This window comes from Blennius ocellaris (genome assembly GCF_963422515.1).
Source record: "Blennius ocellaris genome assembly, chromosome: 14".
NCBI classification, from domain to species: Eukaryota; Metazoa; Chordata; class Actinopteri; order Blenniiformes; family Blenniidae; genus Blennius; species Blennius ocellaris.
The window spans coordinates 23,797,564-23,813,807 of NC_137663.1; the positions used below are offsets into that span (position 1 = coordinate 23,797,564).

At 42.5% G+C, this 16,244-nt stretch overlaps 1 protein-coding gene across 1 annotated transcript in view; it reads right to left on the minus strand.

Annotated features, from left to right (window-relative positions):
- Window positions 1-1,823: 1,823 nt before the first annotated feature.
- The window catches only part of camkk1a (calcium/calmodulin-dependent protein kinase kinase 1, alpha a), a gene marked incomplete at both ends in the record, with an annotated part of 36,383 nt that continues 21,962 nt past the window's right edge, over window positions 1,824-16,244 (minus strand). The window contains 11 exons of the mRNA XM_080508318.1: window positions 1,824-1,896; window positions 2,217-2,264; window positions 3,773-3,876; window positions 4,019-4,147; window positions 4,951-5,038; window positions 7,763-7,836; window positions 9,082-9,135; window positions 11,482-11,681; window positions 13,163-13,251; window positions 15,082-15,103; window positions 15,286-15,322. Of these exons, the coding sequence (XP_080364444.1) occupies window positions 1,824-1,896; window positions 2,217-2,264; window positions 3,773-3,876; window positions 4,019-4,147; window positions 4,951-5,038; window positions 7,763-7,836; window positions 9,082-9,135; window positions 11,482-11,681; window positions 13,163-13,251; window positions 15,082-15,103; window positions 15,286-15,322 (918 nt within the window). The remainder of the gene's footprint in view (window positions 1,897-2,216; window positions 2,265-3,772; window positions 3,877-4,018; window positions 4,148-4,950; window positions 5,039-7,762; window positions 7,837-9,081; window positions 9,136-11,481; window positions 11,682-13,162; window positions 13,252-15,081; window positions 15,104-15,285; window positions 15,323-16,244) is intronic.

Here is a 16,244-nt window from a genome sequence, read left to right on the forward strand (position 1 = left end):
AAACACAGCCGGCTTTAATGTCAACAGCATTCCTGACAGAAACCCCTTAAACACAGTGCCTGAACAACATCCCGTGAAGTGCTTTTTTGTTCAGTCCTCTGCGCTTCACGTAGCATCCTTCACTGAAGGACGCCGAGAGCCAGACTAATCGACGAACCGCTCCGCGCGCTTCCAATCAGCCGCGCTGAAGAGGATGGGGAAGTGATGTTGTTGTTGACATCACTTGAAGCTGGGGCCTAATCGTGACATTGAAATGCTGCTTTTAGAGCATCTTCTCTTCAAAGTGGCAGAGAGCCCGAAAACGAAGGATCAAAATGGGAGTAAAAACATTATAACTAAGTCGAGTTTGACTCGGCAGGAACCAAGAGTTCAGCAGACAATCTGAATGACAGTGGATCTGCTCAGATGAGTCATTTCAGACGGTTAGCGCATAAAGTGAGATTACACATTTCTTCATGCTACCTTCAAGTAGTCCCTGGACTTGAATTGATGCACCTTCTATAGAATAAATGTGCGGAAGTGTGATTATGAGTCATTAAAATGGCTGGAAAAGAAAAAAAAAACAAACAAAAAATGACTTTGGGGGGGGGGGGTTTGAAAGATTTGATCATATATGATATATCTAAAAGAGATGGAAGTTTCACATTTTGAATTCCAAAAAAAGAAAATCTGCTTTTCCACTTTTGCATCAGCAAACAAACATTATCAATAAACCATTGTGTTTGAATTGTTGTGTTAAAAAGCTTTATTTGCACCCAACCAATGCAAATTTAGAATTCCATGCTTCGTTTTGTGACTCTCTGTACAATTTACAGTGATGGAACTTACTAGGAAATGAGTGATGCTCATCAAATGTTTAAAAAAAAAGATAAAAATGTTATTCACATAAAAAAATGCAGCAGTGAGGGAGAAAACGTTTCCATTACTATGTCAAAGTTCATTTATAAGACTCGCTGTTCACATTGAAATCATCCGACTGCGATTGGAGTCCTGAATAAATAAAATAAAAGAGGATTCCCTTTCAGTTACTGTGCACATAAATATAAAAAACTAGAACTTTCTGCAGGATTGTGTGTGTATACCATCAATTCCTCTGCGATTTCTAGGAGATGATTCGATTTCTTCTGCGAGAGTTGTGCTTTCGATCAGCTCTGCAGTCAGGAATAATGCATAATAAAGAAGCTCTAAATTAGGATGTATATGCAATGTTTTTCTCCTGTATAGCACTTCAGCCTGTCCTCATTTCTGCCACACTGAGTTCACATCAAATCCACGGGAAGAAAAACAACAGAAATACACACACAAGTGACACGTGACGACGGAGGCGAGGGAGCAGCGGCAAACGGCCACGAAAACGCTAAAATAAATCGCAGCACGATGGAGGTCAGTGAAGGCAGCACGGGGGAACGGACTCTTCCACGTTTTCCTGCTAAAGTAAAAACTATCAATGGCACGGGTATGCAAACAGTGACACACGAGACGCCTCGAGACATTTTTGTACAATATTAAAACGGCGCATGAGAAATCCGGCGCCCTGACGAGACGGTTCACATGCTGGAGTCTGTGACGAGGGTGAAACAGGAGTTTCTTCTCTCCAGCTGGTGGCAACGGCTGGATTCAGGCTGAAGACGAGGCCCGATTACTCACCAGGCGCAAAAGCAACAGATAAAACACGATCCAGTAACGGTAAAGTGATGATCTCCTCGGAGCTGCGAGGGTTGGCGTTAGAGGAGAAGCCGGCGGGTTCCGAGGAGGAAGAGGGGGGGGGGGGAAACGCTGATCGGAGGAGGAATGAGAGGCGGCGTGAAGGCCGGTGAGAGATCTCAGGACGAAGGCTCGTCTTCATGCAAGTCCTCCAGCTCTCCTTCTCTGGGTCCGTCTCCTGTGCTCCCCTTTCTGAATGAGAGACAGAGAGGTGGAGGGGGGGGAGGGGTGGGGGGGGGACAGCATCGGTTTCATCACTTTTCTCTCCTTGTGCTTCTCCGTGCACCGTCACAGGACGAATGTGAAAAACACAAAGCTTCGTCAGAGGGAATCGGCGTTACGATGACAGCGGCGGCGGCAGCAGCAGCGGGGACGAGACAGGAAGCGACAAAACATCTGTAGGATGCTCATGATGGGAGGGGGTTTAAGCTGAGAGCTGGTGGGGGGGTCTATGATGATGGTTGGATGTACGGACAGGACAGTGTGCCGCACGGCTTGGCACAGAGTGTTACCTGAGTGAGGGGTGGAGTTTTAAAGAGGGCCGGAGGGGCCACGAGTCCCTGCAGCACAGTGGGGAGAAAAGATGGAGAGGTCACAGGTGTGGGGTGGGGGGGGTGGGGGGGGGTGGGGGCACATGCTGGACCATCTCCTCAACCAGACGGTGCTGGAAACCATCAGATCTCACGCCGTCTGATCCCTTCGTCAACGTCTCCACCTTCCGCAGTCGAACCAAGAACCTCCACCGACCGAGTTCGTGAACTCCGCACATGCTTCACGTTAAAAGTTCAGGCCGACGACAGAGTTCGGACACTTTGGATAGTCGTGTACGTTGCGAGAGGACCAATACCACGCCTTCAAGTATTGACACAGATACACTCCTCGGTCAGGGGAGTCAAATTAATTTCAGTTCAGGGGCCACATACAGTCTAATTTCACGTTGAGGCAGACAAACTGGTAAAATATTGTCATGACAACCTTTAAATCCAAACATTACTTTTTCTTTGTTGCAGTGCTGAGTATACGTGATGAAATTAATTACTACAGAAAATGACTACAATCTCAACATAGTGTTGTGTCCACCACGCTTAGGAAATGTATTAAGAAATTATGGTATTCTCAGTTGAATTGGAGCCGGTTTCAGGCCGGTTTTCTCCCTCAGGCCTAATGTTTGACACCCCTGATCCAGAATCACTACAAAGCAACCTTGTGTGTCATTCACACATGATAGAAGATACTAACTTTTGTCAATCTATAGCTGATAATTTCTTGCGTCAAACGTCTCTAAATTGAATGTTTCTCACTGGAGGGTCCGCAAAAACCTGGTTGCATGCACTCTACCACTTTGACACTCACTGGAGCGTTTCTTAAAATCCACCAGCAGGGGGCAGTATTATCCCACACTGCTCATGTCTTCTGAAACACCTTCACCTCAGATGACAGCTCTGTGATGGCCCGGAGCCTAACAGGGAAACCTCCGCGTAGGCTGTGGAGATGTCATCTAATGAAGCCTCACAATGGGAGGATTACACTCTGCTTCATCTTCCTGACAAACTCAGCTGGACGCATGTTTTAGAACGTCGTCCCCCTGGGGCGGGGGGGGGGGGGGGGGGGGGGGGGGGGGAGGGGGGGGGGGACCTGCAAGGAACTCTGCAGCTGCTTTAATCTGCCCTCTGCTGCACAGGGTTAAAACCGAGATGAGATGTTCTCTTCTTTCAAAGCATGTCCAAGGTCAGCCCGAGGCACCACGCCTCTGTATCACCCTCACTCACTCTTAGCCGTTCCTGCCTTGAAAGCTAAAAGCGACACAAAAAGAAACATTTATAAAGGCTGTAAGCACCGCCGCATACAATGAAAGAATGAATTATGGTGCTATGGCAACACAAAGCAGCGGCAGCAGCCGCTGTGAGAACGAGCGCCAGTTAACCTGATACAGCATGAAGAGGAGACAGGTGTGAAGCACCGGCTCGCGTCAGGGTCTGAGGTGGCGTCTTGGCGTGTGGGAGGGAGGTTCGTCCTCATGGGCGAGGCGTGTGAGAGAGTGTGTGTGTGTGTGTGCGCGTGTGCTTACATCAGCAGGCTGCCGGGTGCAGACATGGAGCGCTCCTCCCGCCTGCTCGGACACTCGAACGGGTTGCCGAAGGAGCGCTTCCTCAGCATGGCCTTCACCAGGATCTGCAAAACGCCGACACGCACATTTGATCACCGCATCCAATGAAAACCGCCAGAGAGAATAAAAGGCGTCAAAGGTGGACGAATTCACGCGGCACCACAGCTCCTCTGGGAGCTGGAGGACTGGAAGGGCGTCGGGTCTCACCACTGCGGAGAGGCTGGGGACGAACTTGACGGAGTTCTGGATGTCCTCCTCGGTCACCTCCACCGCGGAGCAGTGCTCCTCCTCCAGAGGCAGCGGGTCGGTGCCTCCCCGGGTCACCCAGTGGTCCATCTGAACACAGCAGAGTGTGAAAACATGGCAGCCTCTCCGAGGCGCCATGGAAACGGTCTGTAACAGGCCAGCCGTTACCTCCAGCCTGCTGTGGAATCGCAAATGTGTAATACGGTGCATTTACTCAAGTCCTCGCACATTTTTAAAAATTCTATGGCTGCTCATGTGACTAATATATCGGTCCATACCATCTTCAACCACTAGGTGTCACTGGATGACAACTGAAAGCTGCTATTGTACCACAGAAAAACCTCAATTCGCACTGTAATTGTCTTACAATGCAAACAAATGCAACGACAACAACAACAAAAAAAACCTTCACAGCAGAATTTGATCAAATAATTATATGAAATAACATACTTTTAAAATATATGTACAATTTATACAGAAATAGAAACTGAGCCGATTGTGTCGTCTTTCCACATTACTGCGAAGTGGATTCAAGTGGAATAGGATTTGAAATGACACTTGTACGATAAATTGGGCCAAAGGTCTTCAAACCTTAGTATAACATAACAGTATTAACAAATTATAAAAAAAAAAAAAAAAAAGTTATTTGTATCTATTCTTGTAAAGTGAATGGTGGAAAAATAAATACATAAATAATGCATTTTTTTTTTGTCAGGTACGACTTACAGTCCAGAAAATACGGTAAGTACATCTTTGGATAAGAAAGTCATTTTGACAGCAACATTATTTTCAGTGTTACTTTTAAAGACAAATACGTGAGTTTTACTTAGTTACTTCAGGCGCTGCTTCGGCAAAAACACGCATCAAAGCTCCTGGTGCGCGGTCTGTGGTACCTTGATCTCCGGGATGTTGATCCTCGTGTCTGGATCCTTATCCAGCATCCGCAGGATGAGGGTCCGCAGCTCTTCACTGACCTTTGGTCTATTTGAGAAAAAAAAAACAAGACTAATTTAGTGAAAACTTTTTTCAGACCTCGTTGGTTTATTAAGGTAGAGCTGCTGAGCATGGCTGAGATGTGAGTCAACTTCAGTTCCGTTCAATGAAAATTGAACCATTTACAGGTCATTTAGGCCAGAGGTCTGCAACCTTTACGATCAAAAGAGACGTTTTTGTGAAGTTTGTCATCTGCTTTTCCAATTTCCTTCTGCATTATATAAATAAAGTCTTTCTATTTCTATTCAATTTATACTCAGATGGCAATGTCTTGGTGAAAACTGAATTAATCCTCTTTTTATGAGCCCACAAGTCAAACAACGTGCACAAGGTTTATGCACCGAAACAAATAAAGCAGAAATCATATAAAAAGCAAAGTCCTGCATGCATCATGTACACCGATTTCTTTTTCATTCAGTATTTCTTATTGGCGTCATGTTGGTCGATGAAGGTCTGCATGTGGCTCAGATCTGCTCTGTTTGAACCAGGCTGCTGGATTTTTCACCATGAGCTTATTATTTTGCACACTGACGATGTTGACTGCAGCCCAGAGGGTTACGAAGTGAGGCTGACATGTTCATAAAATACCTACCAACACTAATGTTGATGTGAACACAGTTTACCACACACGGTAATGAGACGTCTCCCTCGTCTCACCTGCCAGTGCAGCCATCGGAAGCACACAACCGAACTACGAAAAGCAAACTGAAACATCTAATCCTGAACCCGACTCAGAGAATCTGAGAAGAACGAGCCTCTGCAGAACGTGAAGGCCGGGGCTCTCTGATGAAAGCGTGGAGTGTTTAAGAAATCTGTTTTGAGTCCTCACTCCAGTTAGCGTTCATGCCGAGAGGCTCAGACGCTGATATCATTATTCCACACACCATACAACGCCTCAATAACTCACATCTACGTGCTGTGACAGGAATTCACGCTCTCCAACTCCAGATTTCCATAAAGCTATGTTGTTGTGAATGTTTCTTGAATATTTTCTCTAAATACACCTCACTCTATGTACCGACACAATAAAAGGACCAAACCAGTTCCCTTGCTGTGTATTTCAGTATTTTCAATAACGTATACAAGGACTGGATTATCTGACTCCTCAGAAACAAGACAGATATTTCCCAGAACACTTCTATTCAATACAAAATCGAATCTCAACTCAAGATATATCCATTGTGTTTTTGAATTGCTGAAAGACATTCTTGTTAAAATAAACTTTGAGTGCTTTGAATATTGAGCTTTTTCAATATAAACCTATTGAAAAAGATCCACATAGAGAAGTATCCTTGAGCCAGTGCTATTTAATTTATCAGCTGAAGTGAAGTAAGCAGCATTTCTGCTCCTTTCTGTGAAAGTGAAAGCTTAATTTTCTTATGTTCGAGCTGAAGCAAGTCGTTTTCTCAACGCGCTTCTCTTTCACTGGAACCAAGGACAAAAACAATGATTTATGGATCATCGGGCTCCGAATGTTACATCAACAAACTCCAGAAATGATCAGAAAATCTGCAGAATTTACATAAAGGAGGAAACAGTTTTCATCCATGAGTACTTTCACATTCAGGGCATTTCAGTAACGATTAAAAAACACGAGCTGTAAATCACCACACGCACATGCATGCATGCACACATTTTCAATTACTTAAGATAACAGTTGACTTCAATCAATAATAGTACCAATAAATACAATTACCTAAAAGCATTCAGTTATATAACAAAATAACATCTCCCTTTAACTTAAGACACAAATTCCGAACCCTAAAAATGTGTCTGTTAGAATAGAAATGCGTTATTAGTCACTGGGGGAAATTCTTTTTACGCAAAGTTGTGGGGAATTATTGTTGTTTATAAGCCGCTTTAATGAACTAAAAAAGACAGACTGATGTATAATACTTAGATAACACTTTAGTGTTGAATCGTTCAGCCGAATGTTGCATTAATGGGGAAAATATTACATATTTAGTTGAAAAAATATATATAAAAAAAAAGCGTGTCGAGAACCTTTTAGTCTGTATGTATTGCACATACGATGCAGACAGAGTTTATGTGAAAACACACATGACCGACACTCAGAGATGTCCTTGAACACCTCGCACTAAGTGAACAGCTTTCACAAAAGGAAAGCAAATCCTTTGTTCATGCAAGTTCATGCAGCGACCGAGCTCCTGCTCTTATAAAAAGCTGTGTTGCGAAGCTATGCGACAGGACGAGATAAACAAATTTGCAAAATGCTTTGAAAGTAATGCATTTTCTTTGTTGATTGTGTTCAAAAAAAAATTCTGTGTTATTAAAGATTTAGATCAAAAAGATAAATCCATGTGGAGGAAGGGAGTACTTCATAAATTAGCTCCATGAACAGTAGCAGTCCTTTGAGCCCGCTGTGGAAAGACCCTCATCATGAACAATAGCACACCGTCTGACGCACACTGCAGCTGCCACTCAAAACCCCTCCACCCCCGCCGCCCCGCCTCCATCAGGCCACCTTCCCTCTGTCCTCTGTCTTTTCCATTGCTTGTTTTGATCGCACACAGGTGACATTTGCAGCCTGCAGACACCGACTACTGAGCCAAGTTTGAGCAATTTGTCATGAAAAAAAAACAAAAAAGGAAAATGAGATGCAGACAGTCAATGTTGAAGACTTCAGCTTCACGATGCAGGAATAACTCAACCTTTTTTTTTTTTTCAATAAAGCGAGAATGATGCACTCACGTCTCAGGGAAATCCACAGGCTTGGTCCGTATCTTATTGTGCAAAGCCAAAATGTACTCGTCAATAAAAGGGCACTGCAGAGTGGGAAAAAAAAAAAATCATCATCAGGAAGATGCACAAACTATCCAGCTACGATGACGAGAAATCAGGTCTGAGGATTTGAAAAACGGGCGTCTCAGCGAGTACGAGAGAACCGTTATAACAGTGGTAATACAACATACAATCGAAAAAAAAAAAAAGGGAGCTTATACTATTTTTTTTTTAGCATTTCTAATTTGTAATCAACCCATTTCTTCCTAATTTAACACGATTTTGCCATCCTGAAACCTCAGCGAGCAAGTTAATTCTTCAATTTGAACATCAAATTACTGTATGCAAAGCTGCTGTTCGCCATTTTTCTTTGAAAGGGTGGTTGATCACGGTACAGTGAGAGGAGTTCCAAGAGAAACAACCACAGTAACACATAAACTGCATAACACAGTGGGACTGTGCGACAACCCTGAGACTTTCAAGTAATAAAATGTTGGGAGTCATTCAACAAAACCAGTGAAGACAAATTAAACTGCCAAATTGAGAAGTTTCAAAGAAACTTTGGACTGAATTACTTTATTATTCACCATGGGGGGGTATGTGTCTACATTTGATGCATCAAAAGCTCCTATCATTACAGCCAGGTTCATCTCTGACGCTGTAGAGTCAGTTATATGGTGGTCAACCAAGCAAAACATGCTTTAGTGAAGAACTAAGGAAAAAGCCTGGACCACATCCACCTTCTCCATCTATTTCAATACTGAGCGTTTCTGTGCTAAATGCTACGAAAATGACAACTTGAATAATTTTATTCTTGGGTAATGCATTCACCTGAATTTATAAAATCCAAGTTGAAATAAATTTATACATTCGACTAGCCTGACCTGAAAATTCACACCCCTGCAGAAAATCTCCACCTCGGAGTCTGGTTCCGCAGGTTTCTTCCTGTTAAAATTTTATTTTTCCCTTCCACCGTCTCCTCTGCTTGTTCATGTGGAATTGTAAAAGTAAAAGTGCCTTGAAATGACTGTGAGTAGGAGCCTTTAAAGACAGAACATGAGCTTCTTTCCAGGTGAGGACAGTCCCAGAAGGTAGATAAAAAAAAAAAAACTAATTTTCCTCCCTCCGGTGCAGCTGGCCCCATTCTTTTATTTCTTTATTTTTATTGATGCGAGGCCTGGAAAGTGTTGACGGATTTCCATTAAAATGATTAATAACCCGAAGAAGCCGCGGGAGGAGTCGACAAGCTGTAAACTGAGCATGCGGCGAGAGACGAAGTTCGCACTTGCCTTCCCGAAGACGAAGCAGTACAGGGTGACTCCCATGGCCCAAACATCCAGAGCCTTCAAAGGAGGCAGAACGAGTGATGTTAAAAAATACAAACACAAAACAACAACAACAAACATTTAGAAACAGCACCCACACCATGAGGGTTGAATTTGATCAGATAGCAGAGGCTCTTCGCCTTCAGCCTCGTCTCTCTCTGCGCTCTCTACTGGAAATCCATTTTCCCTTCCTTCATGGCTCCCAGATGATTAAACTCCCCTCCCGTTGTTATCAGACACACCATGAACTCCACCGACAGCCGAGTGGGCCGCGGTGACATACGAGTGTCGGATATTGAGGTTCTACGCCGCCGATTCACTTGCTCCTTGGAACGCGGGTTAAGCGAATCTCTATCTGGGAGGCTAATCGGAGCGAGTCGGGCACTACGTCTGTTGAAAGGCCTGAACAACGGCAGGCCAAAGCACTCGAGGCGCTCTTAGAGCGCAGAGATGCTTTTTGTCTGCAATCAAATGCTCTTTTCTGGACCCTCGTCCACCGACAGGTTCTGCTTATGGATCTGGAGGAGACGAGGAAACATCATCATGAAGGGATAGTGTAGGTCAGAGGGACAGGATTTTTTTTTTTTAATTATTATTATTCGTGGAATGAGGCTTTTCGGAACCTGCCTGGAGCGTCGGTGCCACATTTTGAACGCACGAGCTGCAAACAGTGGAAAGAAAGAAGTGAGTAAAGGTTTGTGTTGTAAATTGTTGAAAGAAAAAAATGTTCCAGTCCAGTTTTGATATCAAACAACATTGAATCCTCTGTACTTTCGCATATTTTCATGAAATCTGACTCACATGTATCTGTATTTGACGGCGGAAAGTGTTCATTCATTTATATACACGTTGAGAAATAAAAAGAGATTAAAGTATTTGTGCAACCAATTTCAGTTGTGAAAGTCCAAACATAAAGTTGTTCATGTTATTGTGCCCAAAAGACGTTATTAACCATTTATAGACAAGACACTTTTAACTTCTTGAATCATTTACATTTGCTTAAAGTGTCTTATTTGCTTTTCAAATATGTAACAATGTTGAATGATGCGACTGTGATAGCCAATGCATAATGCACGACAAGACAAGATAAAATAAGTTAATCCTTTTTTTTTGTCCCACAATGGAGAAATCTGCATTGGTACAGCAGCAAGTGCACAATAACAAGAGCAGAAAAACAGTATAAAACATAATGAGAAATTAAAAACAACACCACCAATATAAAAACAAGATAGTCGCGATTTACACTCTTGGAATAATGTAGACAGTGAAAGAAAATATATCATGAGATTATGTGATTCTCTCACAGAACAAATGAATAATACTGCGATTTAAAAAAATTTTTTTAAGGGGGTAATGTTAAATTAATGGACTTCAGTAGTTTGTCACTTGACGTTTGATTTTTTTACTTATGCATTCATTGTTTGGTTTCACACCTTAAGGCTCATTACTAAGACTTGTGAGGTAAATGTGCATTTTTTTTTCTCACATTTTTATTCAATGTCAAAAACAAACCTGTATTTCAGAAAGTGTCTTGTAAAGGGTTGAAGTTTAAAACAGAACACAAAGAATATATTTTTTAATATACATATCACCACTGAGTTTTAGCTTGATGCTCTTACTCTACTTTCCCAAAACACTCTTCCTCAGTTTGGCCAACCTGATTCATCAGTGCCGCGTCAGCTGAAGCATTTGGGGACGGTAATTTGACACCAGTCTCACAAGTCTTTGAACCCATGACGCAAATATTGCTGCTCAAAACCAGGTTTATTTTTGTTTTTTAAAGCAGCCAGCAGCGTCAAAGTGAGTTTATTGCTGAGTGACACATTGGCCATGTTTATTATGAAGCATTATTAAATATTTCTTTTAATCTTTCTTAATGTCACTGGATAATGTTCATCACCTGACAAACACAGAAATATAGCAGCCACACTTTCAAAGCCACTAATTAACCTTAAATGCAACTTATTAGACAGAAAAGAAAAAAAAACTAAACAAGAGTACTAAACCTGTATTTGAAATCAATGTACATAATGTACATTTATTATCATGAAAATGCCCTGATTGGTTAAATATCTACTTTATCTATTTGTAAAGGCGAGTGTTAATCCATCTGATCACTCCAGGAAAAAAAAAAAAAACTTCCCTTTGACTGGAGGTCGAGGCTGATTTCTGCAGTATTTCGTTATTCCTTGGCTCTGGTAAAAATCACGAGAGCCGCAGAGGTCCGACATGTGATCACAGTTTAATTGTTCTCATTGTGGAGTCGTCGGGTTTGAGGCCGGCGCCTCCGGCTCGTAACCGCCTCACGCCCACTCGAGAGCTCCAAACCGCCTCCCGCGTTCACATCCACACGGTTTCACTCACTTTTCCGCTGAAGCTCTTGCGTTTATCCGACAGAGTCTCTGGAGCCATGAAGGCCGGGGTCCCGGCGGTGCCGGACAGCAGGGCGTCGTTCCCCTCGAACTGGTTGCTGACGCCGAAATCCGCGATCTTCACATGACCGTCGTCCCCCAGCAACAGGTTGGAGGGTTTAATGTCCCGGTGGACGATCTTCTGGTAATGCACTGGGGACAGCAAAGACGCTTTTTCTTTAGTATCTGATACGACTGCGGCAGACAAACATCCAAATGAGGAATAAGTGGAAGTATAAATCTAAGCGGTGCCTCTCGGGGTGACGGAGAAGCTAAAAAATGAATGGGAAAAAAAAAAAGAACATGTGAATAAATGTAGTAAATCTGATAGCAATCTGCTAGAGCAAATAAATTGGCCTGGAATTTCTTCTCCTTCCCAGACGTCTTCTGAGAGCCGTGTATTATTGAGATACTTCATCATGGAGCGGCGCGGTGCCAGACAGGAGGTTAAAGGCCGATTTAATAATGAGAAATAAAACCCTCCAAAGCCAAAACTGAGGTTAATCTGACTGCATTTTAAAAGCAACGGTTGAGATGGTTTATTAGACTGTTTAAAAGCAGGAAAGTAAACAAGGAGCTGCTGCTTTAAAACGCACAGGGTTTTGTTTTTACCCCCAGAAAAAGTTGCAAAGTAACACAACGGAAGTTGAGATTCTTGTATAATTCATCACGCATTAGACTGAACTGAAGGTCATGAAAGTTAAACTTTCTGAGCAGCTTCTGTGATTGGATGAATTCTGGCTTAAGAGTTTGTAATTCATGGTTCATGATCTATTTATCCATTTTGTCACGACGCTTCTAAACAATCAATATTAAGTATCCAGAAAGAAAGGTATAATATGGAGGGAAACATTTTTTCAGAAATCAATACGACTCACTTCAATGTGGTTGAATTTAATTTCATATTTTAGTGTTTTATGGTTAGTTTATATTCTGCTTTTACAGCGACTTCAGGTTTCACCACCATCATGACTTCTGAAGAGCTTTTTCCTCTCCAGACGTTTATGAGGCAATTTAAGATCGACTTCACACCCGATGCACAACCAAAAGGTGATACTGACACCGAGTCATAGATTCTCATGCGAGGTATATAGATTATTAGCTTCGATGTGATAATCTAACTGGACAGCGCCACATCTCGCAAACAGTTAGATTTTTTGCAGTCAGGCATCAGCAAAGGCACCTGCAGTCTTTGTGTCGCCATGGTATGCTTTATCTGTCGAGACTGAAATCACTTTAAAAAGTGACATTTTCAATTAATTCTGTGGGGGGGGGGGGGGGGGGGGGGGGGGGGGGGTGGCACGAGTGCCATGCATGTGTGTCTTCAACGAGTCTCCGTGGTGTCACTTCCCGGATCAGCTCAGAAAGAGGCCGCATTGATCCCCGATCATTAGGCTCATAGCCTGACGGAATTGATCTACTAGAGCAAATGAGAAAACAGTTCCACTAAACAGCAGGTCAATACTGATGAGAAGAACAGCACGGCGACAACCCGGCCCCACGGGGCACGGCGGAGGCAGAGGGTCACGACATGGCCAGACGACGTTATTACTGAGAAGCAGGACACATGGCTTGTTTCATGTGTGTGTGTGTGTGTGTGTGTGTGTGTGTGTGTGTGTGTGTGTGTTACTCACAGTACTCTATGCCGAGGATGACGTCTCTGAAGTACAAGCGCGCCTGCTCCTCTGAAAAAGGCTCGTCTGTGGGCACTTCCATCACTGGACTGAACATTCATCCAGTCGGGCAGCATGAGAGAGAAAACACACACACACACACACATACACAGAGTATGGGGGCATTTCAAGAAAAGGATTTCGTCAGCCTCATTAAAGCAGGCTGACGCCCGGCGCCCACCAGCAGCACCCACAGCTCACGGCGCGACGGCAGCGTCGCTCGCAGGACAGAAGCTATGTACATGTAAACACCGCCACACTGCCAGAAGTCACAAAAAATGCTGTACATGCTCAGATTGGTGTTGACAGTAGAACCACAGGGTGTAGTCACTGGTGAGGAATCCTTTAATGTCATTTGTGGTACATTTTAAGAGCATGTAAATAAAGACTGTGGGTATTGACACACTGTGAAACCAAGATGGAAGAAGTGAAAAGGGTAGAAAATGGAACTGTAGATGTAGATTTTAATTGTTTTTATTTCTGCATACTTGGAAAACATTTTTATTTGAGGAAAGATTTTGGCCAAATGAATACAGTTAGCTGTAATTGGGGTCATGAGGACGTTGCATCGAAATACCCAAGCTGCATTTGTTTTATAATCATTGTCATTTAATGCAGAATTTCATTCATTTCATCAGCATTTTCAGTCAATCAGTCCTGTCTTTCTTTTTTTTTTTTTTAACCCAGTGAACACCTCTTTACTCTGAAATAGAGAGTCTCTAAACAAATGAAACTGAGGAGTTTTCGTTCACAAGACATGCTTTGACAAACCTGGAAGCAAAAAAAATATGTGAACGTCTTTTTTTCCTAACAATTAAGTTTCTGCCAGGCTCGTCTTTCTTGTCAGCTACAGAGTTTTTAGTCGGATGGTATATTGATGCTTCGACGCATCGGAGGTGTTAATGAGCCGCTTGTTGTCTTTATGATGACATATGCAAAGAGAAACAGCTTTAAATGCATGGAAATGAAACATGATGTCAAAGAGGCAGGGTTTACCAACAGCAGGAGGGATTATTGTGACGTTTGCAGAGGTGAAGAACCTTCACTACACATTTTAGTAAAACCGTTGTAATAAATATGATGGTAATATGAAGACAAAGTATAATGCAGGATCATAGGATATCTTTTATAATTTGAAGTGAAATAAGGTCGCTGCTTTCTCCCATAAGAAGAAGAAGAAAGTTGGTCAACGAGCTGCCCGAAAAAAAGAAATTCAAGCGTTTTGAAAAAGTTCCATTTTTCCACCACTATGACGACTGAGCATGTTCACAAAGTTCCATCTCGGGAGCCGTTCTCAAAAAGTCACATGTCTCAGATTTTTGTGAAATGAAATATTTCAAGTGTTTTTCTCTCATTGTTGTAATAATCTTGATCGTAAGTACAGGATGGCCAAAATCACGCTATGAATGTAGGAATATTTAACCAAAACACAAATGGGTATTAACAGAGTAAAAAGTGATCACATTACAAGTACTTGTGACATCTCTACTACTGAAGCGGTTTACAAGCGGTGTCCTGACATTATTAGCGGCAGCAGAAGCAGTGGCCCTTTTAGCTGCACGTCATGTGCAGAGCAGATAAAAAGCTTATTTCAATAGTGGTAATAGCCGTATTAATCAGCTCAACTGACTGTCATCTTTCCTGCCAGAGGCAACAACAGGCACTCCGTAAAAACTAAGAGCCCAGAGCCTCATGAAAGAGAGGGAGAGTGACTTAATCATGCACACACGTGCCGCTTTCCACCTCCATTCTCTTTTTAATAACCATCATTAGATCATCTTCATGCGAACATTTTAAACTGAGGCGACATAAAACCCCAGATGAGTGGAAGGAAGGGACGGAGGAGGTGGAAATGGGCAAAGCTCGTGCGGTCGACTCACCCTTTACGCATCAGCTCGAAAACTGTTGGGAGAAAAGAGGAGAAGGAAGAAGGACATGAGACCGACGGCGGCCTGCCATAATGCGTTTGCCCCGAGGAGGACAGGAAAGCGGCCTCCATCTGAATTCTGAATTAATGATGGGAAACCAGTGGGTGACATATGTGCCGGAGAAAGGCAGAGAGGGTGGAAACGTGGAGTTCGTACCCATGTGAAGGTTGTCCTCTGACGGATCGTCCAGCACCTGCAAAATTAAATAAATAAATCAATCAATATTAAGAAGGAACACAAAAAATAAAGTGTGAGCAACATATTGCTTCTGTGCTGGGAACTTGCATTCATCACCGACACACTACAGGATTCATATCCAGATGAAGACTTTTATTAATATCGACAATAAAATACTGGTGATTTCTTGACAGCATGCATGTAAAACTGTTCAGTTTCATCTAAATCTGTTTGAATAAGTAAAAAGAATAATATACATATAAAAAAAACTCCTTCATTTTATGCAATGTGATACAAGAACGTCATGAAAGGTTTGACATCAAGTATTTTTTTTTTTTTTTTTTACAAAATATTAAGAAGTCAACATTATCAAAGAAAGTCAAACTTCGTTCTCCATTAAAAGTCTGCACGTCTCACGTGTCAGTGTTATGTCTGCAATTCTTTTGAAAACCATGTGATGACAAGTGAATAAATCAAACAGTTCTTTTTAAAAAAAATTTAAAATAAGTAAAGATATGTAGACTTTCTGTGGACTAGAATGTAGCCTCTGAGGAGACATCCACAAATGTCCCAGGGAAATAAACAGGGAAATGTGAGCGGACCGATTCGTCTCAAATGCATAATTATACAGTAAATTATCTCAAATAAAACATTTTAATGAATAAATCCAGTCAACCTGCAAAAAACCAGCAGGGCAAAGAGCTATTTTCTTTCAAGAGTTGGTGCATTCAATTAGAAATGAATAAAACACTTGGTCCTGCAGCAAAGTCAAACTGGGGTATTTAAAAAAAAAAAAGAAGCTGAGTGGGACGCTGCAGTGCTTCAACCACCAGAACTGAAAATATTGTTAAAAACCAATTGGAGACTTGGTTGGTAAAAGTTTCACCGAGCTCTTTTCTCCCAGTGGTCTAAAGAAGAAAAGGTTCATGCAGAGAAAG